General features: G+C 43.2%; 1 protein-coding gene across 8 annotated transcripts in view; it reads right to left on the bottom strand.

The window, feature by feature from the left end:
* The window catches only part of ATG5 (autophagy related 5), a 191533-nt gene extending 164725 nt beyond the window's left edge, over positions 1–26808 (bottom strand). Inside the window, exons 1-3 of one of the 8 annotated variants that reach the window (XM_070073741.1) lie at positions 26441–26808; positions 11847–12012; positions 2870–2997 (exon numbers count right to left, since the gene is read on the bottom strand). In XM_070073741.1, the coding sequence (XP_069929842.1) occupies positions 2870–2997; positions 11847–11954 (236 nt within the window). In that variant the 5' untranslated portion in view covers positions 11955–12012; positions 26441–26808. Of the gene's footprint in view, positions 1–2869; positions 2998–11846; positions 12013–26435 lie in introns of all 8 variants that reach the window. The other 7 variants (XM_070073739.1, XM_070073742.1, XM_070073746.1 and 4 more) reach the window with 7 other exon arrangements.
* Between the last annotated feature and the right edge of the window lie 1036 nt (positions 26809–27844).

Raw genomic sequence — 27844 nt, 5'->3', positions numbered from 1 at the left:
CCAACGTTTACTGATACCATCCCTAGAATACAAAGCAACACACTGGATACAAAAATAACCACCACACAGGATAAAACAGCCACTGAGAGATAAGGACTTAGCAATCACTTACATATTTACAAACTAAACTGAGGCTCCCATAATTTCAAGAGTTTCTCCACTGGGAGTGGTTCTACCCGCACCAGGGGACATTCAGCAACATTTGTGAGCAGGACTAAAGGGAGTAGTCTCAGACTCGTGCCTAGAGACCAGGACTGCTGCTAAATACCCTAAGGAAGGCCCCTCTCCGACAAGGAATTATCCAATTCAAAATGTCTGTGGTGACCCTGTTGAGGAAAACTCTGCCTTACAATAAAAATGAAAAGCTCTAGTAGTTACATAAATCTTATGATGATCTATAATCCATGGAAAGCAGTACGATTTAAATACCTAATTACAGTACAGACAGAACTGTCAAGTACATTCTATTACGATTTAAATACCTAATTACAGTACAGACAGAACTGTCAAGTACATTCTATTGCTACTCACCCACAATCCTTCCCCTCCTTTCTTACCCTCTACTCTCTCCTGAGCTCGTCTTTTAAGACACCTTCCCACTCCAAATCTCCAATTCTTCCAGAGAAGTAAAAGGGAACATTGTCTTATCTATGAGGCTAGAGGTCTAGAAGTACTCCAGAATAATCATAATGAGGCTAATATATGGTCATAAATTTAAGTATTATGTTTTGATTATGAAAAAAGAATGCTATGCTAACACAATTTTGTCATCTCTTTCCAGAATCACCTCAAAACATTAGACTTGATCCATAACTCAATACAAAGTACCGAGGCCAGTGCTGTGGCATAGTGGGTGAAGCCACAGTGCCAGCATCCCATATGGGCACCAGTTCAAGACCCAGCTGCTCCACTTCCAATCCAGCTCTCTGCTGTGGCCTGGGAAAGCAGTAGAAAATGGCCCAAGTCCTTGGGCCTCTTTACCCGCATGGGAAACCTGGAAGAAGCTCCAGGCTACTGCCTTCGGATCAGTGCAGCTCCAGCCGTTGTGGCCAACTGGGAGTGAACCAGCAGATGGAAAATCTCTCTGTCTCTCCTTCTCTCTGTGTGTAACTCTGACTTTCAAATAAATATTTAAAAAATAATACAAAGTACCGCCTTGTCTGTTTCTTAAATACTGTGAAAAAAGTTACCTATTCTGAGGATTTCATCAGAACAAAGTGAGTTCTAAAACTATTGCTTGCTAATAGGTAGTCTTGGACTCAAATCTGCTGTGCATATTAGACCTAAATAGCTTCTTTTTATTTGTCATTAAGTCTCTTTTAAAAACTCTTCATTTTGGGGCCAGTGGCCAGTTTGTGGCTCAGTGGCTTAAAGCCCCGGCCTGCAGCGTCAGCATCCCATATGGGCACTGGTTCGGTTCCAGCTGCTCCACTTCCAATCCAGCTCTCTGCTATGGCCTGGAAAAGAAGCAGAGGATGGCCCAAGTCCTTGGGCCCCTGTGCCCACGTGGAAGACCTGGAGGAAGCTCCTGGCTCCTGAGTTTGGATCAGCTCAACTCTGGCTGTTATGGACATTTGGGAAGTGAACCAGCAGACCTCTCTCTCTTTCTGTCTCTACCTCTCTCTGTAACTCTGCCTTTCAAATAAATAAAATAAATCTTAAAAAAAAAAAAAACACCTTCATTTTAATATTCTCAGATTCAGAAAGTACAGAAAGTAAGTCCATCTTTTTTTTTTTTTTTTTTTTTTGGACAGGCAGAGTGGACAGTGAGAGAGAGAGAGAGAGAGAAAGGTCTTCCTTTTACCGTTGGTTCACCCCGCACATGGCCGCTACGTCCGGTGCACTGCACCGATCCAAAGCCAAGAGCCAGGTGCTTCTCCTGGTCTCCCATGTGGGTGCAGGGCCCAAGCACTTGGGCCATCCTCCACTGCACTCCTGGGCCACAGCAGAGAGCTGGACTGGAAGAGGAGCAACCAGGACAGAATCCAGCGCCCCGACCGGGACTAGAACCTGGTGTGTCGGCGCCGCAAGGCGGAGGATTAGCCTAGTGAGCCGCGGCGCTGGCCGCAAGTCCATCTTTAACTTATTTTTACATTTTATATTTCATTTAAATCCTAGTTTGCATAGTTTTCACTCAACTGCATATAGTGGCAGCATTTCAATATCTACATCCTAACATACTTTAAAACTACTTCTTTTATAGTCTTTTCTCTTTAATTTCTCTAGTTTCATTAAATATTTTTGGAAGCACAGTGAACAAACTTCCTAATAACAGGGGAAGTATGAAAAACATCTGTACAAGGGTAGGTCCACATTTAGGATTTATTTTCAATATCCTTCTTTAAAAATGACATAACACTAAAATTATTTTTCACATAAAAAGGAAGTCAATATATTTTTAAATACTCTATACCAAGCCTAGTCAGGATGCATTTAGGGCATAGTGTTCAAGTAAACGTGGCAATCTGTTTCAACAATGTCACTTTTAAGATATGTATGTGTATACAGAGATCTAGTATAAATATCTTGGAGATGGAAAAAAGTCGAATAGTGTCCCAGAGATGACTCAGCCATAAGGTAGTCTAAAATATATCTGTTTAAAAAAAACCCATAAACAAACTTATTATTGTAATACATAAAATCTATTATTGAAAATTTATGAATTTGTCCAGTCACCCATGCATCCACGTAGAAGGCAGAAATATTTTTAATAAAAAATTCTAATCATGGTTTAAGCTTCACTTATATGAGGCTAGACTGGTGATTTCTTTCTTTATAGAACTTTTTTTTTTACAATGACTTCAGGGCACTATACCTTCTTAACGATAGCGTAAACTTAATTCTTAATAATGCAGAAAAATCCACTCACCATTTCAGTGGTGTGCCTTCATATTCAAACCATATCTCACTAATGTCTTCTTGTCTCATAACCTTCTGAAAGTGCTTTTTCACTTTGTCAGTTACCAACGTCAAATAACTTACTCTTGGCAATAGCAACTGAAATGAAAATTTGTAAAACCACGTTTATTTACTGGTTATTCTTTCCAAAAATATATACTCAATAGGTTTTTGAATTTTAAGGAAAAACAGCTATGTTCTTTGCATCACTTCAAATTTCCCACCCAAAGGTAAGTGCTTTTCATAGAAAATCAAAAGCTAAAGGTTAGACATTTTAATTATTTGTTATGGGGTCAACATAAGTATAGAATAAATACCTAGAATAACTGAAACAAATCTACAATCTTTCTGTGAACACTTTAAATAAAAATGATATAGCTACACCATTTAGGATACTTATTAGTTCTATCAAAAAAATTTTTTAAGATTTATTTTATTTATTTGAAAGAGTTACAGAGAAAGGTAGACAGAGAGGGAGGGAAGAGAAAGGGGGGGAGGAAGGGAGGGAGGGAGGGAGGGTCTTCTAACCATTGTTTTACTCACCAAATGGCTGCAACAGCCAAAGCTGAGCCAATCAGAACCCAGGAGCCAGGAGCTTCTTCCAGGTCTCCCACACAGGTATAGGGGCGTAAGCACTTGGGCCATCCTCTGTGCTTTCCCAGGCACATTAGCAGGGAGCTGGATGGGAAGTAGAGCAACTGGGACGCAAACCAGTGCCAATAGGGGATGCTGGCGCTGGAGGCCAGGGCTTTAACCCATTGTGCCCCAGCACTAGGCCCAAGTTCTATCAAATTTATCTTAAAAATCAAAGTAATTCACCTGAGTCAAAGTGTTCGGAGAAGATAATGAACTCAACCCAAGCATACACCTAGACTTATCAATCAGAACCTCTTAACTGGTTCACCATGTTTTGAAGACTAGGAAAGAATATACCACTTAGTAAGGCCTCAACTGGAGCAATATGAAGGAGGTCAGTGTTTTACTCCCAGAAAAGGTAGCCAGGAAGAAAAGAGACTTTTAGAAAATTAATTATGGTTTATATGGTTAAGAACCCATAAGTAGACAAAGGAGAAGGTTGGCAAAAATTCATGTTTTTCCACCTTTGCAACAGATACTCTAGCCATTTCTTGCTTTCCCAAGCTTCTGCCTTCTTTGGGTGGCAAAACTGCTTTGCTTCTCATCATCAGCGACTTTTATTAAGTCTAACTCTGTACCATCACAGTGATGTCTTTTGATAAGGAAACCTGGCAGAATTGCTAGGCTGGCAAATATTTATAAAGAGAAAAATTATAGTTGAAGGAACTGATATTTAATCCCTGAAGTCTAAGATAACAAGGCCAACTACTTGGGGAGACCATGACAGCAGTCTTTGGGGCTACAAGGTACAGCGGTACAAGGAGACAGTTAATATTCTCCAGTGTGGAATATGAGGTATGAAGTACTACACACAATCTATTAAATAGGGCTGATATTATGGGTCAACAGAATATACGTCCTTCTTTTATAAAGAAATGACTAATTAAGGGGCCGACAATTTGGGTAGCGGGTTAAGCTACCACCAGCAACACCAGCATCCCATATGGGTGCTAGTTCACGTCCTGGTTACTCCACTTCCAATCCAGCTCCCTGCTAATGGTCTAGAAAAGCAGCAGAGGGCAGCCCAAGTATTTGGGCCTCTGCTACCCACTTGGAAGACCCAGAAGCTCCTGGCTCCTGGCATTGGTCTGGCTCAGCCAAGGCCACTGTGGCCACTTGGGGAATGAACTAAGCAGATGGAAGATCTCCCTCTCTCCCTGTAACTCTTTCAAATAAATAAATCTTGAAAGAAGAGAAAGAGAAAGAGAGAGAGGGAGGGGGAGGGAGACGGAGAGGGAGAGGGAAAGGGAGAGAGGGAGAGGGGGAGAGGGAGAGGGAGAGAAGGAGAGGGAGAGGGAAAAGGAGAGGGAGAGAAGGAGAGGGAGAGGGAAAAGGAGAGGGAGAGAGGGAGGGAGAAGGAGAGAGGGAGGGAGGGGGGGAGTGAGAGGGAGGGAGGGGGAGGGAAACGTAGGGAGAGGGAGGGGGGAAAGAGGGAGGGAGGAAGGAAGGGCTAATTAGAAAAAAAAGGAAATCAATATTTACTATACATAAGGAAAAGCAAAGGTTCCTTTACAGGAAGTATTATCACCTATTTTACAGACAGTTTAACTTCAAAATCATATGCTATTAAATAAATAGCACAGAAAAAACTCATTGGATTCTTTCAGAAGTGACAGAATCAATATAAAAAGATGTGACATGAAGTCTCTAAGCAATAAAAACAGCTGGGGCCCACACTGTGGTGCAGTGGATAAAGCTGCTGCCTGTGGTGCCAGCATCCCCTACAGGCGCCGGTTTGAGTCCCGGCTGCTATACTTCTGATCCAGCTCTCTGTTATGGCCTGGGAAAGCAGTAGAAGACAGCCCAAATCCTTGGGCCCCTGCACCAGTGCGGGAGACCTGGAAGAAGCTCCTGGCTCCTGGCTTTGGATCGGTGCAGCTCCCAACACTGCAGCCAATTGGGGAGTGAACCATTGGATGGAAGACCTCACTCTCTCTGCCTCTCCTCTATCTGCATAACTCTGATTTTCAAATAAATAAATAAAATATTTTTAAAAATAAAAACAGCACAGTAAATCAGCCATTAAAAAATAATTATAACCAATTAGTCTAATAAGATCTATATTGATAAATTCTGAAGTTTAGTTTAAGATGACTACTGGTCATTCCACAGTAATCTGTCTCATAGATATGTTAAGAAGGAAGACGCACCATGACTACTGAGCACGGCTCTCAGCCTGATTCTGAAAAATGCTGTACTACATGCCTACAATTCAAAGTTGAATTAAAAAATGACTTCTATGAAATAAAAATTTCTTTACAATAGGAATGAAGAACATGAGAATGAAACCTCCCATAAGACAGGAATTTGGGACTCTCTTGTTCAATGCTACATTCCCACTGCCAAAAACAGAGCCTGCTATTATAGTAGGTGCACAATAAATATTTGCTGAATGAATCAGAGATGCCAAAGGTTAACCGGGCAAAGATCCAGAAATGATAATTAAAAACGAAAACACATTCCTAAGATGGAATCCACACTGGAATGGATTATTGTTGCCATCCTCTGCTCCAAACTGACTTCTGGGAGTAATCTTTAACTGCTGTAAAGACCAATAATAACATTAAAAAATTATTAAGATAAAAGACTGACTACATCCAAGAACAGAGACACAATTTATTTAGGAAATATTTAAATAGGTGAAAATGAAAAGAACAGCAGAGTGACGTCATCTTGCCTTTTACCTCAGTGTTTTTATTAGATATATCTCATTGGTTTACTTTATGTTCTTCTTACTCAGGTAAAATATACCTAGCAGAAAATTCTCCATTTTCACTATGTGCAACTGTACAGTGCAGGGGTAAAACACATATTCACGCTGTTGTGCAACCATCACCACCATCCTTCTCCAAAACCTTTCACTACTCCACCTGGAAACTACTTATTAAACAGTAACTCCTCAGCCGTCTCTTTCCCCAGCATTGACTATTCCAGGTGCCTCATGGAAGTGAGGCCATACACTTTTCCTTTTGCACCTGGCATATTTCACTTAGCATAAAGTCAACATTTTTTTTAAGTTATCGTAGGATGAAAAAGATGAACCCTAATGGAATCTATTGTTCTCTTATTCTTCATTTAGCAGTAGTATAAAGCACTCATTATAGCACAAGTGATTCATTTTTTTAATACAGCTTAAAAGGAATACATATTTTACACAATTGTATGGAATATTTATGTGCCTGAAAAGGGTCCATAATATATTTCATTATGCCAAGTCTCATTCTGTCAATCAATTGTCAATTATTAAGTCAGAAACTCATCTAAGGCAAAAATTGAAGTACAACATACTGGAATTCAGTTACACCCCAACGGTACTAGGCAGAAAGGATGTAGTCCTGAATGACACAGAAAGTCCTTCGTCCCATACAGCACAGAGACTAGAGAGGGAAACAGATACTAAAAACAAAATTTCAAATGTGATGAATTCAAGAAGGAAGGTAAAGAATGTTGCAAGACCCAGTAGCGAAGTTAATTTGAGAGAATCTAAGCCAGGACTCAGGAAGCCTTCACAGAAAGTACGCTGGAACTTAAAGAGTTGAAAGACAAAGAGCAGTAAACCAAACACGGGTGGGTATGGATTTCTGGGTGTGTGTATGCATGTTGTGGAAGATGCTCCTACTCATTCCAGAAGACACTGTAAGCCAAAAGGCAAAGTGTGGACACAGAGCACCACAGATGGACACATCTGAACAAACTCTAAGAAGCTGAATACGATAGAAATGTAAAGAGCTGGGTTCCAACAGTGCCATACTGGGACAGAACATTGGCAAGTTCATGACGTGTGGTCCACTGAAGTCACTATGAAGAGGACTCAAGGAAGAACTGGCCATTTTTGGGAGAAAACAAAGCAGTGCTTACTAATTATGACTGTACTTTGGATGTGGATTTGCCGTACCATTCTTCATATTAATAGAGCTGCTTAAGAAATAGCAATGTTTCAGTTCATTTGTTTAGTAGATATGAAGAGCATTTTTAGAAGTACAATCTCTGAAAAATGGACCAAACTCATGAACTCATATTGCAACTTATGACATAACGGAAGAAAAAAAAATAAGTAAAATTGTGACAGAATATTACGTAAGAAGATCGCAGAGAACCTTTCAAACTACATTAACGTTTCCTAAAGATAATGAAAAACCAATAAAGACTTAAGGAGGCAGGCGACAAGAACAGTTTGTGTTTGTGAAGGAACATTTGCAACTGCATACTAAAACATGTAGAAAAGGGAAAGCTGAAGTCAGGAAAAATGGTTACTGCCATGCAATCCATCAGTTGTTAATTCATGGTCTAGACTAAACTACAGCAGGGGTCGAAGGGAATCAGAGAAGCTTGAGAGGAATTGATATACAACATCAGCTGGACCAAAAGGCAGGGATATGGGGGAAGGAATTGTCAAAGGATGAGTCCCAGGTTTTCAGTAAGGGTAGTAAGATGGATGATGGCTCCCTGTAGCAAAGCAGGAAGCAGAGAAGAGCAGATGACCAGGTTTTCTGGGGGTAAAGATGATAGGCCCTGTTTTCAACACACTCAGTTTGAGTCCCTTCAAGACATCTAAGTGAGGCTCTCCACCAAAGAGATATATAGGTCTGCAGTGCAGGAGAAAAACACTGGGAGTTGTCAGGATATACATGTTTGATAATGAAAAAAAATGGATGAGAGCATAGCAGGGTGAAGGAGTGGGGGGAAAAGGCAAAGCGCTATGGAATCCCAACATTAAGGAACAAACAAAAGAAATCGGTCAGAAGAGATGAGAGAGAGAGAGAGAGAAAGCAAAACCAAGAATACAGGACTATGCAGAACAAGACAGTACCACAATGGGTAGAAAACAGCCAACAACATTGAAAACTACTGAAAGATCAAGCAAACAAAAATTCAGAAACAAGCACCAAGTTTGGCCAGAGACACAGAGAGAGAAATCATTAGTGACTTTGGCGAGAATCACTGTGTTGGAACAGCATGAAAATGGGACAACTACAAGTCAAGTGATGGGAAGCAGGAGGAAGAAAGTAAGAATGAACAAACTTTTGGGGGGCTAGTGCTGTAGCGGGTAAAGCTGCTGCCTGCAGTGCCAGCATCCCATATGGGCACTGGTTCAAGTCCCAGCTGCTCCACTTCCAATCCAGCTCTCTGCTAGGGCCTGGGAAAGCAGCAGAAGATGGCTGAAGTCCTTGGGCCCCTGCACCCACATGGGAGACCCAGAAGGAGCTCCTTGCTCCTGGCTTCGGATCAGTGCAGTCCAGCTGCAGAGGCCATCTGGTGAGTGAACCAGGGGATGGAAGATACCCCCCTCTCTGCCTCTGCCTCTGCCTCTCTGTAACTCCACCGTTCAAATAAATCTTTAAAAAAAATTCATTTTGGTGTGGCTGCAAAGAGAAAGCAAGGAATTGAGTGAGAGGGAAATGGGTCAACAACCAACAAAGAACTGTGGCTTAGGGACAGGAAGCATCTATGACAATATAAATACTATGAAGCAGCCAGCAGACAAAAGTTCAAAGCAAAACAAACAGAGAAGCAGGAGGTAGAGACAGGAGAGTTAGCTAACAACAGCTTCCAGAGAAAGTAGGAGATGGGAGCCAGAACACAGATGGGCGGTTAGGTCTGACCTAGGAGGAAGAACACTTCTTCCATTCCAACAGAAGGGGGAGAAGTCCAAGTGCGTGCTGCAGACAGAACTTCCAGATTTGGTTGCAGAAAATTAAGGAAGGTCCTCACAAGAACTGAGTTCACATGGTTAAGTGTTAAGAGATGAAGCCAGGGCTCAGAGAAACAGGCTTAGCAGAAAAAAGCAGGGACAGCTGACTGAGCAAACAGAAGAGGATTGCTGAATAATCTTTAGGATCCACAGAAGTAAATGGCATTCCCCTGATTGTATGATTTCATCTAGCAATACATCACAAGACCCAAATGCAAATTAGTATTTTTAAACTGGATAATCTAAATGAAAAGCAACAGTGTAAATGGATATAACAGAAACAAAAAACTGAAAAGCTACCTAGCTTCTAAAAAATTCCCTAACTAATATCACCTGCAAAACATAATCCTCAATGACTGAAAGAAGATTCATGCAGAGGCAACAAACCAAAACACAGAAATATCAAGACTAAACATATTTTCAAGCTTAATTTACAACTGAGACATATCCAAACACAATGGCACTAAAATGTTCACCTATGATTCTAACCTGGCTCCTGTTTTCATGTGTTTTCCTCCTGTATGAATTAACTTACACTTAAGTATATATGTATTTAAAGAGCAAACTTTGGGTTGTACTACGAAGTTTTAACCCCTACCTATTGTTTATTATTCATTTATCATATGACGATCACCCAATATTCTTCAAAAATACAAGTCAGAACCATGTAAGACTTTCCTTCAGTGAACAATTAGAAAGAATTCAGGAATTAAACAATTACCAATAAGGCAAGATAATCCTCCTTTTCCTACAGTTACACTTTTAGCATTTTCAATGTGATTAAAAAACAGAAAACTATTTACACCCTATTTCTCACAAATATTTTAAACAAATTCATATTTAAATGAAAAATACTGAATTCTTTTAAATTTTAACTTTAGGAAGTTATGTCAAATGAGTCTGATTTAAAAATAAACAGACAAATTATATTTCTCAGTTGTCACCACTTTAACCAACTAAATACATATACTCCTTTGTTTTAATACTATAGAAAGCCAGCCAAGATTTTTAATCTAAATGACAAAAATTCATTTGGAAACAAAACATAAATGGTATTACATGGTATCTTAACCCATGTTACAGAGAGAACAGAAAAAAAATACACCTTACAGATGAAATTCTTCTACAAATACACTGTGTCCACTTTGAACTGTGGAAGTTTTTCTAAAGACAGAAAAGGACATATTCGAGATTTTTCAAGTTACTCAAATGTATAAGCTGAAGTACCAATAGCAAGACTACCTAGTGTCTCAAAATTATTACTGCTAGAAAAAAAAAAAAAAAAAAAACAAAGAGATAATTTCAAATAAATCCAAACATGAGGTTGGGGGGCCTTCCACACTTAGTTTTTGCCATTTGCATAAGCCCATGTGGATGCTGAGGAGGCAAAAGGAAAAAAAAAACTCCCATCCATAAAAAGGGAGTGAACGAGCTTGCTTAAGCAGCTTCCTCTAGCGGTGTCACTGCACTCTCAGACAGATAGGGAGGAATGCAAAGAAGAGAAACAGAAGAAGTCATCCATCAACACAAATATGTTGCCACTTCACCATATCCACTCCAGGTACACCACAAAAATAAACAACTAGAACTGAGACACAAAAATAAACAACTAGAACAACTGAAAATGCCTTCGCCTATTAGGAACTATTCAGTATATAGGCAGGATACCATCAGCCCTAATTAACAGATGCACAAACCTGGATGACATACACATTTAGAAAAGGTGGGGGGAGGGCAGCACTGTGGTGTAGGAGGCTAAGCCTCCACCTGCAGCGCTGGCATCCATATGGTCGCTGGTTCCTGTCCTGGCTGCTCTTCTTCCAATCCAGCTCTCTGCTTATGCCCTGGGAAAGCAGTGGAAGATGGCCCAAGTGCTTGGGTCCCTGCACCCATGTGGGAGACCCGGAAGAAGCTCTTGGCTTTTGGCTTCATATCAACTCAGCTCTGGCCTTGAGGCCATTTGGGGAATGAACCAGTGGATAGAAGACCTTTCTCTCTGTCTGTAACCTCTCAAATAAATAAATAAAATCTTTTTAGAACAGATAATCCATTAACTCAAACCTAGATATCTATGTATGACAATTTAGAACATGTATTACTAAATATATATTTTATATTAGATCATATATAACATGGTAGTTCAGCAAACATAGAAAAGTATATGTGTGTGTCTGTTCTTATGTCCACTGAGCTATGACAATACTTGGCTAAACAGCTGCCTGGAATACCCATAATTAAAAAAACCATAAAAAAACCCAATCTGAATCTATTTTCAAAATAGGTTTCTATTTAGAAAACAGCATATAGCCTATCACCCATGATCCAACAATATATATGCATATATGCGTAAGAAAAAAAATCAAGGAGTGTCACATCAACTTGTCAACAGTGGTTTTATACTCTGGGTGATAAGATTAGAAGTCACTTTTATTTCCTTTTTTTTTTTTTTTTTTTTTTTTGCATATCTGTTTTTTCTAAGTTTTCTCTCCCAAAACAGCATGGATTAATTATACCTAAAATGTTGGTTAACAGCCTTTTGGAGCTCTAACAGATACTCAGAGCTTTATTTACAAAACTGGATGAAGATAAATATCCCATCTGCCACCACCAACATACTTACATAGTATGGTTCTGCTTCCCTTTCAGTTATTTCATCCTGACACAGAGTGAAGCAAGTTGGAATCCGTCCAAACCACACATCTCGAAGCACATCTTTGTCATCTGTCATTCTTCCAGTGGTTAAAGCAGTACATATAGGCTAAATTCTTTGTTCAACCAAAGCCAAACTGAAAATAAAATGAAGAACATTAGTCAGATCCTTGACAGGATGAGAACAAACCTGCTACCAAACAAAAGATTATGGGGAAAAAGTGAATGCAATAAGGATTATTTACTTCAAAAAAATCTATGTGATCAGGATTTCTTAAGAACTAGTAAAAACTAATAAAAATAAAATTCACCACAAGTCCTAAATGCAGAGCTATTATTTGTTTAAATGGATCAAACAACAACTCACAACGTTCATTACAAACTCAAGTAATGAACCCAGAAGAATCACTTATCTAAAAGGATCTTACACCTATGCCCTATGACCCCTGATAGCTCAATTCCAAAGAATCGTTCTCACACATTACCCCTGCCATACCCTAATTAGTCAGCTTCTACTCTGGATAATTCCTCCTCTCTTCTCGCAAGTATATTCTCTTATTTTGAACAAATCTTTGTATAAACCGCTTCCTCATTTTAAATTTCTTCCTTTCTACTAGTTGTTCCCACCAACATTTCCATTCTTACTATACTTCTTTTTATAAACCCTCTAGCAAAAGCGGCCCCCAAACAAGCTCTGTGTTATACCTCCCCTGGCCTACTATGCTCTTCTCTCACCTATTAAAATCCAACCAAATTCTGTAAACCAGGCTTACAGTCCTCTGCTCCAGTGAATGGGTAAATGCTTCTACCCTCAACTCTTAGAATGTCCCTATACCATAAATAAAGTATTAAATCTGCAACCTGAAAAATTTTGGATAAAGGACATGACTTTTGACTTCTGTAATGTCTAAGTGTCTTCCTGTGCTAATGTTCTACAGCTATTTAACACCACAATATACTATTAGAACATATGTTGAAATGAGTACTGTTGATAATAAATGCCAACAGTAACTAAACAGGTAGCACCTATATATTAAAATTCAATATACTTATTCAAATAATAGTCCTCATTTTTCATAGGTAGTAATTTATAATTTATCATATTATATCCGCTTAAAAACATTCTATAAAATCATGAGTTTAGCCAAATATAATCAATAACACTAAATTATTCAAGAAGCCTTTTCTTTTTTCTTCCACTGACCAATGCCAAGTACATTAAGACTGCCATAAATTAATCAGAAAAAGGTGAAGGTCAATTGGCTGCCATGTCATCTACATGTAAATAAGCTGAAAGAAGTGGAAAAAACATCTGTCCAACAACAAAGCACCAAGCAACAGTCAAATTAGGGTAGGAACTCTTGTATGTAAACTAAGTCCGGTGCAATTTCAGCATACCACTGTTTTAACTTTCATTAAAATATATCTACAGGAGCCAGCGTAGTGGCCCAGTAGGTTAAGCTGCCACCTGCAATACCAGTGTGAGAGCAAGTTTGAGACTTGGCTATTCCACTTCCATTCCAGCTCTCTACTAATGCACCTGGGAAAGCAGTAAAAGGTGGTTCAAGTACTTGGGCCCCTGCCACCCAGAAGGGAGACCTGGGGGAAGCTCCTAGCCATTTAGGGAGTGAACCAACAGATGGAAGACCTCTCTCTCTCACTCTTCTCTAACTCTGCCTTTCAAATAAAATAAATCTTTAAAATACATACATATATATCCATTAAAATAACTACTTTAGGCAAACAATAAACACATGTAAACTTCATGTAGCTCCACATTGACAGGCTTCAAACTCAAACAACATGCTTAATTTCTGCATTCAGCAGAAAATTTCCAGGTTTACAGATCATACAAAATTAGGTCACTGAAAATAGGAAAGCTCTTACTACTCTCAATTACATTAACAGGTTGGTCTTTTTCAGTGGATTTATCAGTGACAGGAATTAATGAAATCTGGATTACAAATAAATCTAAAATTTGAATCTGATAAAGGTGGTAAGCAGTGGTCTCTATAACCCTAATACAACAGATTAATCAAGAGCTACAAATGCGGGGCTGGTGCTGTGGTGTAGTATGTATAGCCACCACCTGCAGGGCTGGCATCCCATATGGACACCAGTTCAAGTCCCAGCTGCTCCTCTTCTGATCCAGCTCTCTGCTGTGGCCTGGGAAAACAGCAGAAGATGGCCCAAGTTCTTGGTCCCCACACCCGCATGGGAGATCTGGAGGAAGCTCCTGGCTCCTGGCTTAGGATCTGCTCAGTTCCAGCTGTTTCAGCCATCTGGTGAGTGAACCAGCAGGTGTAAGATACCTCCCTCTCTCTCTCTCTGCCTTTCAAGTAAATAAATAAATAAAATTAAAAAAAAAAAAAAGAGCTATAACTGAGATCTCTGTCTTTCTCAGGAAGCAGAAGCAACCTGAAACAGAGCTCCTTCACAAACATTTAAGAAAACGTCATTATGACTCTAAAGTTAAGTCACAGCCACACTGGATAATCTTTCCTCTCAGAAGAAGCCAGCCAGACAATACAGTTCAAAACAATTCAAAATTCAAGTGGGAATGGCCATCCAGGGAAAAGCATCCTGACTGGCTCTTCTCTCAAGGAATCAGTCAAATTGGTCAGACTCCAGAACATCATTTCAGCCCTGTTTATTAATAGGAGGGATTGTCATGAACCAAAATACCATTCGTGTAGGTGTGGCTCCTCGCCTTCCTTCTAGGCTGCCCGATGGCGGCACCTGACTGACCTTCCTGCTTTCTTTCAATGACATCTCCTTCTGCTTCTGCCATGCATCAGGAAGAGCAAAAAGACATGCAAAGAGTGTCCCTTTAGGCTCTGAGTCCCTCTCCCAAAGAAATAAAAGTATGGTAACAGGAGATGGGAGCATACATCAACATCCCAACTACAGGCTTGCATTTATTTATTTACTTATTTATTGAGAAGGGCAGACAGAGATTTCCCATCTGCTGGTTCACTCCCTCAGATACCCAAACAGTTACAGCTGGAACAGACCAGGAGCCAGAAACTTAATCCAGGTCTCCCATACACATGGCAGGGACCCAAACACTTGAGCCATCACCTGCTGCCTCCCGGGGTATGCATTAGTAAGAAGCTGGCAGGAGCAGAGCCAGGATTAGCAGGCATTCTGAAATGGGATGTGGGCATCTGTGGCAGTATCTTAACTGCTGTACCAAATGCCTGCAATAGGGTTTGATTTTATTATAGTCTTGTGTTCCAGTCAAGTTTATCAAAGTTCTACAGAAGGATTTTAGGCATAAAAACAAGTGAAGGATAAACTGGTATCTTATTTCCCATATGTCATTTTTCTAACACGTATTTCTTGTTGGACCTCAAGGGAACAACTGACGGAAAACCAAGGCAGCTGAAGATGTAATGTAGTGGAATTGATAGAAATTTTGCAAAACAGAAACTCTGCAAAACAGTTTATGAAAACCGCACACAAAATATGCAAACTCAAGTTTACTGACTCAAAATATGCAGACTCAAGTTTAAAGAATTGTAAAAAGTTCATCTTTTAAAAAAAGATGTGATTTATCTCATTTTGAAAGACAGAGTTACAAGGATAGAGGGAGGGAAAGGTAAAGACAAAGTGAGAGAGAGAGAGAGACAGAGAGAGGCAGAGAGAGAGAATTTTTGATCTGATGGTTTAGTGCTCAGGACTGGGACAGACCAAAGCCAAGAGCCAGGAACTCTATCCAGATCTCCTGCATGGGTGGCCAGGGCCCAGTTGCTTGTGCCATCTTCTGCTGCTCTCCCAGACGCATCAGCAGGGAGCTAGATCAGAAATAGAACAGCCCGGACTCTAACCACTGCTCATATGGGAAGCCGGTGTCACAGGCAGTGGCTTAACCCTACATGCCACAATGCTGGACCCTAATTGTTCAATATTAATCAAGATCATATATAAGGAATCACATAAGAAAAGCAAGCCTCTAGGCTAGTGTATACTAAAGTTAAAAAAAAAAAAAAAAGTGCAATAGGCCAGCGCCGCGGCTCAATAGGCTAATCCTCCACCTGTGGCACCGGCACCCCAGGTTCTAGTCCCAGTCGGGGTGCTGGATTCTGTCCCGGTCGCTCCTCTTCATGTCCAGCCCTCTGCTGTGGCCCGGGAGTGCAGTGGAGGATGGCCCAAGGACTTCACCTGCACCCGCATGGGAGACCAGGAAAAGCATTTGGCTCCTGGTTTCGGATCAGCACGGTGCGCCAGCCACAGCGCGCCGGCCGGCCATTGGGGGATGAACCAACGGAAAAAGGAAGACCTTTCTCTCTCTCTCAGTGTCCACTCTGCCTATCCAAAAAAAAAAAAAAAAAAAAAAAAAAAGTGCAATAGAGGCCAGCGTTGCGACATAATAGGTTAAGCCACTACCTGTAACACCCGCATCCCGTAAGGGTGCCCGACTGAGTCTGGCTGCTCCACTTCTAATCCAGCTTCCTGCTAATGCCCCTGAGAAAATAGCAGAAGATGGCCCAAGCACGTGGACTGCCACGCTCATGTGGAAGACCCAGATGAAGCTCCTGGCTCCTGGCTTCAAGCTGGCCCAGCCTGGACTGTTGCGGCCATCTGGGGAGTAAACCAGAAAATGGAAGATCTCTCTCTGTATCTCTCCCTCTCTGCAACTCAGTCTTTCAAATAAATAAAATAAATCTTTTTTAAAAAGTGCAAGAAAAATTGATATTAAATAATCCAATAATTCTTTATAAACAGAGGCGGAAAAACAAAATTTTACTTTTGAGAGGCACTATACTGTAGGACTTAAAAATATGATGTGAATTCAGACTGCCTGGATCTAAAAATCTAGCTTCACCACTTACAATGTAACTCAGTTACTTAAGTTCTCTATATAAAATGAGGAAACAGCACTTAACACATCAGACAGAATTAAATGAATTAATACATGTAAAGACCTTAGAACAGCAGCAGTCATTTAAGTAGTATATAGGCTATCTACTATTACAATTTAAGAACCAAAAGCATGTCTCAAAAAATGTTTAAAAGCTGGGACAGGCATTTGGGACAATATTAAGATGCCACTTGGGACAACCACATCCCATATTAGAATGCCTAGCTCCAAGTCTCAGCTCTGCCTCAGCTTCCTGCTTCCAGGTAATGTGCACCCCGAGAGGCAGCAGGCGTTGGCTCAAGTCCTGGGTTCCCGTCACCTGGGTGAGAAGACCTGGACTGAGTACCCTTCAGCCTGGCCCAGCCCTGACTGTTGCATACATTTAGTAAGCGAACCAGCAGATGGAAGATCTCCCTTTCTATTTTTTTTCTGCCTTTCAAATAAATAAAATAAGTTTTTAAAAATGTACACTAAAAGTCAATATTCAACAACTAAGAATAATCAAAAGCATTAGGCAACAAACAGGAATTATAAGATTAAAGGAGGGTCCAGCGCTGTAGTGTAGTGGGGCAAATCTACCACCCATATGGGTGCCAGCTGGAGTCCCAGCTGCTCCACTTCTGATCCAGCAGCTCCCTGATGTGCCTGGGAAGGTCACTCTTGGCTTGTGGAATTCCTGGGATGAAAGTCATGTACTCCCATGTTGAAAGATGATTAAACAAGGCCGGCGCCGCGGCTCACTAGGCTAATCCTCCGCCTAGCGGCGCCGGCACACCGGGTTCTAGTCCCGGTCGGGGCGCCGGATTCTGTCCCGGTTGCCCCTCTTCCAGGCCAGCTCTCTGCTGTGGCCAGGGAGTGCAGTGGAGGATGGCCCAGGTGCTTGGGCCCTGCACCCCATGGGAGACCAGGAAAAGCACTTGGCTCCTGGCTCCTGCCATCGGATCAGCGCGGTGCGCCGGCCGCAGCGCGCCAGCCGCGGCGGCCATTGGAGAGTGAACCAACGGCAAAGGAAGACCTTTCTGTCTGTCTCTCTCTCTCACTGTCCACTCTGCCTGTCAAAAAAAAAAAAAAAAATGATTAAACAAGATCATGCTGCTAAAATTAACTATGTTACGACTGTGTTGCAGAAAGCCTGATAAGTTGCTTGTGTATGTTGTTACCTTCTGTTTTGCCTTGAGCTACAGCTGGTTATGCATAAATATCGCTGAGCCGCTGGGATAAACGAGCCTTGATCAGCCTTGTTGTCTTGGCTCCATTCTCTGCACCCTTGTCCCTCTTTTCATTCCCACACCCCCCTTCAGGTTCCGTTCGACTGGTGCGGTTGGCCCGCACAGGAAGGCAGCGGAAAAAGGCCCAGGTACTTGGGCCCTTGCACCCATGTGGGAGACCAGGAGGAAGTTCCTGGCTCCTGGCTTCAGACTGGCCCAGCTGCAGCTGTTTTGGCCGTTTGGGGAGTGAACCGGCCCAGCTCCAGCTGTTATGGCCATTTGGGGAGTGAACTAACAGATCAAAGATTCTCTCTCTCTGTCAGTCTCTGTGTATGTGCATCTCCCTCTCTTGGTAACCCTGCCTTTCAAATAAATAAATAATCTTAAAAAAAAAAAGATTAAAGGAAAACATTAGTTAAAAACTATGCACTCAACACTACTAATAACATTCAATATAGAAGCAACAAATACTTAACCTTTGATCTGCTCAGCTCTGCGGAAGGTGCTAGAAGAATACAAAATAACAACAGCAATAATAAACTTTTTAAAACCACCTCCACTGCTCAGAGGTATCCACTCAATGTGCCAGGCACTTTGCTGTCCTTCCCAGCCTACTGCTCACGCCTGCAGCCCCTACTCTAAAGCAGCCTGCACTGTCTGGTCCTCCATGCCCGACAGCTTTGAGGACCCAGCTCAACACAGCCTTGCTGCTCTGCATGACTCAGGCAGTCTTCCTGTCTCCTCACTGCCCCCTTCCTTCTCTTCCGCGACAGGACAGTTAAACCCACACGAAAGATACTTGCTTGTACCTGCCTTTCCTCCAGACTTGGGTGCATTCCCTTGGGGAAAAGGATCACATCCCACTTCTCACTGCTGACATTTAGAGTAGTGGCTGAACTATAATAGGTGCTCAAAAAACGTTTACTGAACCTCAATTTGCTGGAAAGACAGTACATGAGTAGGAAATTACAGAACCAAACAGAATCCCAAACCATGAGGTGAGCAGATCAGATGAGACCATCAAAATTAGGTAAGAGTAGATTATATACTCCTTTAAGTAACTGTAGAACTGTAGAAACACCACACATTTTGTTTACATTATTCACACTTAATATAATCTTGCAAGTTCCCATTTTACAAACAATGAATTTGAGATGGAAAAGTTAGATGACTTTAAAAAAAATCTTGGGTGGCTAATAAGTGACAGAGTCAACAACAGAAGCCACACCTTCCTAAGATTGCCAATCGCACGTGCTTTCCATCATACCACACTGATTACCAACGGCCCTTCCAGCTCCAAAATGCCCATGTCCGTGGCAAAAGTTAATGTTACTTGTGAGGGTTTTCTTGAGTGGAGGGTAGAGAAGTTAAATGTTAGTTTACATATGCTAGTGTTCAAAGAAAACTTCCAAAAGATGCAGAATGAATAGAATATGAACAGGCAAAGAAAGACAGACAAATATTCCAATCTAGGTAAAATTGCATCAGTAAAGACACTAAGGGGTAAGAACAAACTACACACCAACTGTTTAGGATAACTTGTGTCAGAAGCAGAAGCAGTCAACAAAGGAACTGATACTGTAACATGTTTTAATATCACATGTGGGGGCCTGCCCTGTGGTAGTGGGTTAAAGAGCCAGCCTGCAGTGCCAGCATCCCATATGGGTGCCAGGTTGAGTCCTGGCTGCTCCGCTTCCTATCCAGCTCCCTGCTAATGGACCTGGGAAAACAGCAGAGGATGGTCCAAGTCCTTGGGCCCCTGCATAAATGTGGGAGACCCAGAAGAAATTCCAGGCTCCTGGCTTCGGATCAGCCCAGCTCCAGCCATTGCGGCCCTTTGGGGAGTGAACCAGCAGATGGAAGACCTCTCTTTGTCTCTACCTCTCTCGATAATTCTTTCAAATAAATAAAAATAAATATTAATATATATATATATATATATGTTTGTGTGTGTGTGTGTAGGTAGATAGATAGATATATCTCACATGTGACCCTGGGGAAGTCATTGCATGAAGCCTCAATTTCCTCACCCATGAAATGGGGTAATACTCAAGTTACAAGATTATCCTAAAAAAAAAATGCATAAGGTATTTGACATAATAATGGATACATGATGTGTGCTAAGAAATGCAAGCGGGGCCAGCTCTGTGGCTTAATTGACTAATCAGCCTGCGGCACCAGCACCCCGGGGTTCTAGTTCCTGTTGCTCCTCTTCCAGTCCAGCTCTCTGCTGTGGCCCAGGAGGGTAGTGGAGGATGGCCCAAGTGTTTGGGTCCCTGCACCCGCATGGGAGACCGGGAGGAAGTACCTGGCTCCTGGCTTCGGATCAGCGTAGTGCCGGCCGTGGCGGCCATTAGGGGAGTGACCAATGGAGGGAAGACCTTTCTCTCTGTCTCTCTCTCACTGTCAATGACTCTCTCTCTGTCTCACTCTCACTGTCTAACTCCGCCTGGCAAAAAAAAAAAAAAAAAAGAAGAAGAAGAAGAAGCAAGCGATTGCTTTGCCTTTAATGTCCTCTCTATAAATGTAAAATGAGACTAAAGCACGAAGCATACTAAATGGAATATTATGGGGGCCCCAATTTCACCTGCCAGGCCTAGAGAGCTTATACAGTTTTATAAAAGAGAAATAAAAATCAATTATCTGGTAGCCGTGCATAGAAGAGCCAAGTCAGAGCAGGAAGCAGTTTCAGCAACTGAGGCAGAATTAGGGCTCTACTTAGAATGGTGGCAATGGATTGGTGAGAGTGAGCCTTCCCAAAGAAGAATGACTAAAAGTTAGTGCAAAAAACAACTGAGGGATAAAGAACAAGGACGGGCTGAGTGTTTGGTGCAGCAATTTAAAATGCTGTTGGGGATGCCGGCATCCCATCCCGGAGTGCCTTGATTCGAGTCCCAGCTCTGGTCCTGACTCCACCTTCCTGTTATGTGCACCCTGGGAGGCAGTAGTAACTGGGTCTCTGCCTCCCAGCATGGGAGACTGGGATTGCTGTCCCGACTCCTGACTTTGGCTGTCCCAGACTGTGCAGTTGCAGGCATCTGGGGAATGAACCAGCAAATGGGAGCTGTCTCTCTGCCTTGCAAGTAAGTTAAATAAATAAAAGTACATTTTTGAAAAAAGAGCAAGAACAGAAATTGACAGCAGGCTACACAGTTAAGTAGTTAAGAGGCTTAGAAATCAGACATGGGTGTAAACCCTCACGCCCATCCATTAGTTTCACTTTTTTTTTTTTTTTTTTTGGACAGGCAGTGAGAGAGAGAGACAGAGAGAAACATCTTCCTTTGCTGTTGGTTTACCCTCCAATGGCCGCCGCGGCCGGCGCGCTGCGGCTGGCGCACCGCACTGATCCGATGGCAGGAGCCAGGTACTTATCCTGGTCTCCCATGGGGTGCAGGGCCCAAGCACTTGGGCCATCCTCCACTGCACTCCCAGGCCACAGCAGAGAGCTGGCCTGGAAGAGGGGCAACCGGGACAGAATTCGGCGCCCCGACCCCGACTAGAACCCGGTGTGCCGGCGCCGCAAGGTGGAGGATTAGCCTAGTGAGCCATGGCGCCGGCCAGTTTCACGTCCATAGACAACAACCTCATCCTCTCTGAATCTCCTATATGTAAAATGAAACAATTCCATTTCTCACAGGGTTATGGTGGATGTGCTTAAAACACGGTTCCCTCATGTTTCCACGGCCCCTCTGAACACTCATTCCCTCTTCTTTAGCCAACTCCTAAAGGTCAGCTTACTATCAGCTCCTTGGTAAGCTTTCCCCTAATTAATCTCCAGTCTAATGTACTACCAGGGGAGACCTTGTGGTGCAGGGGGTTATGCCACCACTTGGGACACGCTGTATCCTGGTGGAGTGCCTGGTTTAAGTCCCAGGTACTCCACTTCCAATTCACTTTTCTGCTAAAGCACCTGGGAAGCAGATGATGGCTCAAGTACTTGATTCCCTGCCACTCATGTGGGTGACCCAGATGGAGCTCCTGGTTCCTCTCAGCAGAGCACAAGAATGAAAGAAACTGAGTCATGGGGCCGGTGCTGTGGCGTAGCGGGTTAAGCTACCGCCTGCAGTGCTGGCATCCCATATGGGTGCCGGTTCAAGTCCTGGCTGCTCCACTTCCAATCCAGCTCTCTGCTATGGCCTGAGAAAGCAGTGGAAGATGGCTCAAGTGCTTGGGCCCCTGTACCCACATGGGAGACCTAGAAGAAGCTCCTGGCTCCTGGTTTCAGATCAGCACAGCTCTGGCTGTTGCAGCCAACTGAGGAGTGAACCAGCAGATGGAAGACCTCTCTCTGTCTCTCTCTCTCTCTCTGCCTCTCCTCTCTCTGTGTAAATCTGACTTTCAAAGAAATAAATAAAACTTAAAAAAAAAGAAAGAAATTGAGTCATACATACCTTCTTATTCCCAATATTAGGATAATTAACACATAGCATGGTCAGTAACTTTTGTTAAATAAGGGGAAAACATAAATATATAAATCTAACTACTTACAACTTTTACTAATCAGCACAATCATGCTTTAAATTCAGCAAATTTCACATTTTGGAACAATTTTCTCTCCTATGTACAGGTTATCATCACCATCTACCCAATTGGAAGCCAACATGTTGGAAACAGAAATCCCCATGATGCAATCTACTAGAACTTAGCTTCTTGAGGGCAAAGACTACCTCAGCTGGCCTGCTCTATTTTTTGCATCTGGTTCTAGGCCTGGGACGTGGTAGTTGCCCAACAACATCTGTTAAAAAGCCAGTCATTCACCAAATAATTAACCTACTGCCCAGAGTTATTTTTGCTGACAAAGTCTCCAATTGCCTAGAAATTTTTTTTTTTTATCTTCTTTTTAAAGACTTATCTATTTGGGGCCAGCACTGTGGCACAGCAGGTAAAAGCCGCTGCCTGCAGTGCTGGCATCCCACATGGGCGCCAGTTCGAGTCCCAGCTGCTCCACTTCCAATCCAGCTCTCTGCTATGGCCTGGGAAAGCAGTGGAGAATGGCCCAAGTGCTTGGGCCCCTGCACCTGTGTGGGAGACCCGGAAGAAGCTTCTGGCTCCTGGCTTCGGATCAGCCCAGCTCTGGTCATTGCAGCCATTTGGGGAGTCAGCCAGCGGATGGAGGATTTCTCTCTCTCTCTCTCTGCCTCTCTGTAACTCTGCCTTTCAAGTAAATTAACAAACCAAAAAAAAAAAAAAAAAACACACCAAGGTTTATCTATTTATGTGAAAGGCAGAGTTAGAGAGAGAGAGAATCTTTAATCGGCTGGTGTATTCCCCAAATGGCCAAAGCTGGGTTTCCCACACGAGTCCAGGAGCCCAAGAAATTGGGCCTTCTTCTGCTGCTTTCCCAGGTGCATTAACAGGGAGCTGGATCAGAAGTGGAGCAGCCAGGACTCAAACTGGTGTCCATATGGGATGCCAGCATTGCAGACAGCAGCTCAACCCTAGAAATTATTTCAAATATCAAACACCTACTAGAATAAGTTTGTAAACATTTAAAAGGAATTAGGTGGGCCTGGCATTTGCTGTGGTGGTTAAGGTGCATTTCATAGCTCCACTTATGATTCCAATTTTCTGCAAGTGCATACCCTGGGAGACAGCAGATGACGGTTCAAGGATGGAGTCCTTGCAACTTATGTGGGAGGCACAGATGGAGTTATGGGCTGGTGGCTTGAACATGGCCCAGCCACAGGTGTTACAGGCATTTAAGGAATGGAAGTGTGCAGATCTCTCCCAGTCTGCCTGCTTTTCTGCTTTTCTGCTCCTCACCCCTACCCCAAACTGCCACCACCACCCCGCCACTTTCAAATGGAAATAAATTAAGAGAATTATTCAGGCTGGTCTCCTTTCACATTCATGAGTACTAACCTCAAAGTAGGCACTGAGTACTGCCCAGCATTCCTATATTTCCTAGTCCATTTATTCTCCTACTCTCCAATCTCATCCCTCTCCTTCCTTGCATTTTCAATTTTCACAAAGCTGTGTCCTTTCCCTCAGCTAATAAGCTTGCTTTCCATTTCTCTCTACCTTGTTACTGTGGATCAATATTTCTCAAAAGGGACTTCAGTGAAGAGACCCACCCTAGCAGGGTGGGAGGAGAGAGAAATCTCTAAAAGTTGCAACGCCCCAGGGGGCTCCATCCTTAAACCACTCCTTTGAAAATCTGTTGGTTTTCAATACCATTTACACACTTAAAACCACCACAGCTATCACCTAGACTTCTCTTCTGAACTTGCTTCCTATGCTTTATTGTATACTGACATTACCATTTGGAAACTGAACATGTGCGAAAGTGAATGATTTTAGATCTTCCTTCATCCTCTCCTCTTTTACTCTGTAATTTAGTCCATTTCACTAAGTGGTAATTCTCTTTAATCAGGCCATAAACCTTGGAGTCATCCTTAACCAGTTTTATACATCTGACTGCTCTAGCTTAGAAACACATCTAAAATCTGGGTATTTATAACCACGCCCACGATTACCCCAGATACAGTCACCTTGATTTTTAACAAGGTAAAGAAAAACAGTTTAGTAACAGCTCCCATTTCCGCCTGTCATATATACAGTTAACATTAGCAAACAGGGCTTTTTTTTTTTTTCCTTAAAGATTTAGGTATCTGAAAGGCAGCATTACAGAGGGAGGAGAGAAAGACCTTCTAACCACTGATTCACTCTCCAAATGGCCACAACGACCAGCTGGGCCAGACCAAAGCCAGGAGCTTCCTCCTGGTCTCCCATGTGAGTACAGGGGCCCCAGCACTTGGGCAGGCCATCTTCTGCTACTTTCCCAGGCGCATTAGCAGAGAGGTAAATCCGTAGTGGAGCAGCAGGGGCAGGAGACGGATTAACCCATTATACCACAACGGCGGTCCCTCAAGACAGCCTTTTAAGACTGATTGGATCCACTATCCATTACTCAAAACCCATTTCGGGGCTGGTGTTGTAGCACAGCGGGTAAAGCCACCACCTCTGACACTGGCATCCCATAAGGGCACTGATTTATGTCCTTGGTCCTCGACTTCCAATCCAGCTCACTGCTAATGGCCTGGGAAGGCAGCAGAGGATGGCCCAAGTGACTGGGCACCTGCACCGATGTGGGAGACCTGGATGAAGCCCCTGGCTCCGGCTTCAGCCTGACCTAGACCTGGCTGTTGCAGCCATCTAGGGAGTGAACCAATAGATGGAAGATCTCTGTGTCTCTTCCTCAAACTTTCAAATATACATATATTTAAATGTCATTCACAGGGAAACTCATCTCATCCACTTGAGTGAGAACTACTCTTTTCCCTTGCTTATCCTTTTCCAGCCAAACTAACTGGCATTCTCCTGTCCGAGCCTCCTAACAGCCAGGACAGCTTCTTCCCCAGCACTGCTCTTTTTCACCTTCCAGTCTCCTTCAAAGCTCATCTTCTCTAAGCTATCCACTGTGATCTACTCACACTGCCAACTTTCCCCATTCCAGCTTTCTCTTTTCTCAGTTTTTTACCACCTGATATATATTTTTCTTTTTGTATTAATACCTTCTCCTCCCACCCTCAAAGTGAACTTTATGACATCAGGGATTTGTACAGTTTTCTTCATTGTTGTTGTTACTGCTTCAGTCCCTGACTGAAACTAACGAAAACAGCCCACACTTGAAGGGGACACACTTTTCTCCAAGCCCACATCCACACAATCCCATTCATCCCCCCCCCCCAATTTAAACGAAGCCAACATTGAAGATCAAAGCACGTGTTTAAAGCCGGTGTAAAATTTAAAATTCCTCTCAACTTCTACCCTCAAGCCAACATCCTCAGAGTTCAGCTCAGAACCCAGCTCCCACAGTCTCAAGGTCTGAGATTTATCAAGTGAACCAGCAGGCCTTGGAGTTCAGCTGCTGTTTGATAAGTCACTGTGTTTTGATTACTACAGACTTGCCCTGCTTCCTCACTCCTCAGAAAAATCTAGAAGCAATCGGTTTCCTAGGTTTCCCAAGTTCAAGTACGACTTAAAAATATTCCAAAGTGTACCTAAAGTGTGCGAAAGTGCTTTATCAGCAGAAAATGGCTTTGTTAGCGCTACACATTATTACTGGTTTTAGAATGAGCCTTAAGGAACGACGTTGAGAAGGTAAATTGGCGCAAATACCAAATTCGGATAGAATCGAACCACCTTGTGAAATAATTATGTTTTAAACAATGTTCCACGGAAAACGCAGGTCCTCCACGCAACTCCAGAGCCTGCGATTACATCCTAGATTTCCTGCCTTGACGACGAACAGACACATTCCGCAAGAGACTGCACAGGCCGGCCCAAGGGCTCCCGGGGCGGCGTCTCGCCAACCCCAAGTCTGCCTGGAGGAGCCACCTTCACCCGCCATCGCCGCCCGGACAGCGCTCCTCTCGCCAGTCGCTCACCCTCCTTCTCACCACACCTACCTGGCTCCCCACCCCAGCCCTCATCCTCCTCTAGACACTTCCTTATACTGGTGCTAGTGGGGGAGGAACACACACACCCTACCCGAAGCGCCGGCTCCTCCTCCGGCTTCCCGCAGCGATGGAGACACAAGACTGCTGAGCTCCGGAGGGGAGGCAGGGCAGGCTGCCCGCCTGACACAGTGTGTCCCGCAGAGGAGCCGGAGCAGCAATCCCCCAGGGCCCGCGCAGCCGCAGAAAGCACCGGCACAGAGGTCGGAGCCGAGCCCTGCTGCACTTCCGCCCTCCTGGATCCAGGCAGCGCAGCCGGCAGCGCTGCGGAGCTCTGGAAGCCCACCGCAAGTCTAGTCACCCTCGGCGCCCGGAGATGACGTCACGGGCCCACGTGGCCTCCTCCGTCCTCTGGGTTCTGCCCAACCTGCGAGGAGAGCGCGCGGAGCGTCTTTTGCGCATGCGCGGACCGAGCGGAGTGCTGGGACGTGGGGTCAAGCCGGTCCAAGTTCACAGCTTCTACCTTTAAATGACAGTCTCGGGCCAGGGCCCAGTCACTGGTGTGTGGGAAGTTAAAGTAACGGTACCCCAAGAACCGAGTTTTTAAAATGAGACGTTGCCTCCCGAGAGCTTGGTGGCAACCTTCCTCTCCTCTAGCGTCATCCAACAGTGTCAATAAAACATTAGTTTTCAAAGTGCTTTCACATCATTTTCTCATTTGATCCTCTTAACTCTTTCACAGCCAGGGCAGTCGTTAAGGACTGGCAAGCCTACAGCTGTTGCCAAACTACAGGAGAACTGAATCTGCCCACTGTATCCAAGTGTGTGTTTTCATCTTCCTGCTTCTGAAAATAACAAGCCGTGAGTAAACCTATTCCTAAAGAAGTCTCACCGTGCATTTAAGGTTTTTGCCCTCAGCGACACGTGCCATAATTCCGTGAATGCTAAAGAAATTCCATGCTGAGACTCAAAGCAGGTTCCTGATCTCTGGGAAGGAAGAGAAAGTCTTGGTATAACCACAAGATTCTTTTTCTCCACCAATGTTTATTTATTTCTTGTTATTTATTTGAAAGGCAAAGCGACAGAGTTTTCCATCTACTGGTTCACTCCCCAAATGCCAGCAACAGCCAGGGTTGAGAGAGCAGGGAGGAGGGAGCAGGGACTCAAGTACTTGAGCAATCATCCTGTGCCTTCCAGCGTCTGCATTGGCAGGAACTGGATGGGAAGCAGAGTATCCAGGGGGTACTCTGCAGCCTAATATGGATGTAGGTGTCCCAAGCGGCAGCCTAACCTGAAAGCCAGCTCCTAAGACTAGTTTCAAATGGTGAATCACAATCCATGAATGAGTCCTCAAATCCTGTTAATAAGAGCATGGCTAGCACCTTTTGAATATTTAAATTAAATTTTAAAAACAGCATACTTCACATATGTAAAGGGTAAATATTGTTTCCGGAAGTTTTTACTTCAGTACATGTACATGATGTATGCTAGATGAGAT

This window comes from Oryctolagus cuniculus, chromosome 5 (assembly GCF_964237555.1).
Source record: "Oryctolagus cuniculus chromosome 5, mOryCun1.1, whole genome shotgun sequence".
In the NCBI taxonomy this organism is placed as follows: domain Eukaryota; kingdom Metazoa; phylum Chordata; class Mammalia; order Lagomorpha; family Leporidae; genus Oryctolagus; species Oryctolagus cuniculus.
Note: the sequence above shows the minus strand (reverse complement) of the source record. Positions and strands in the feature narration are given on the sequence as shown.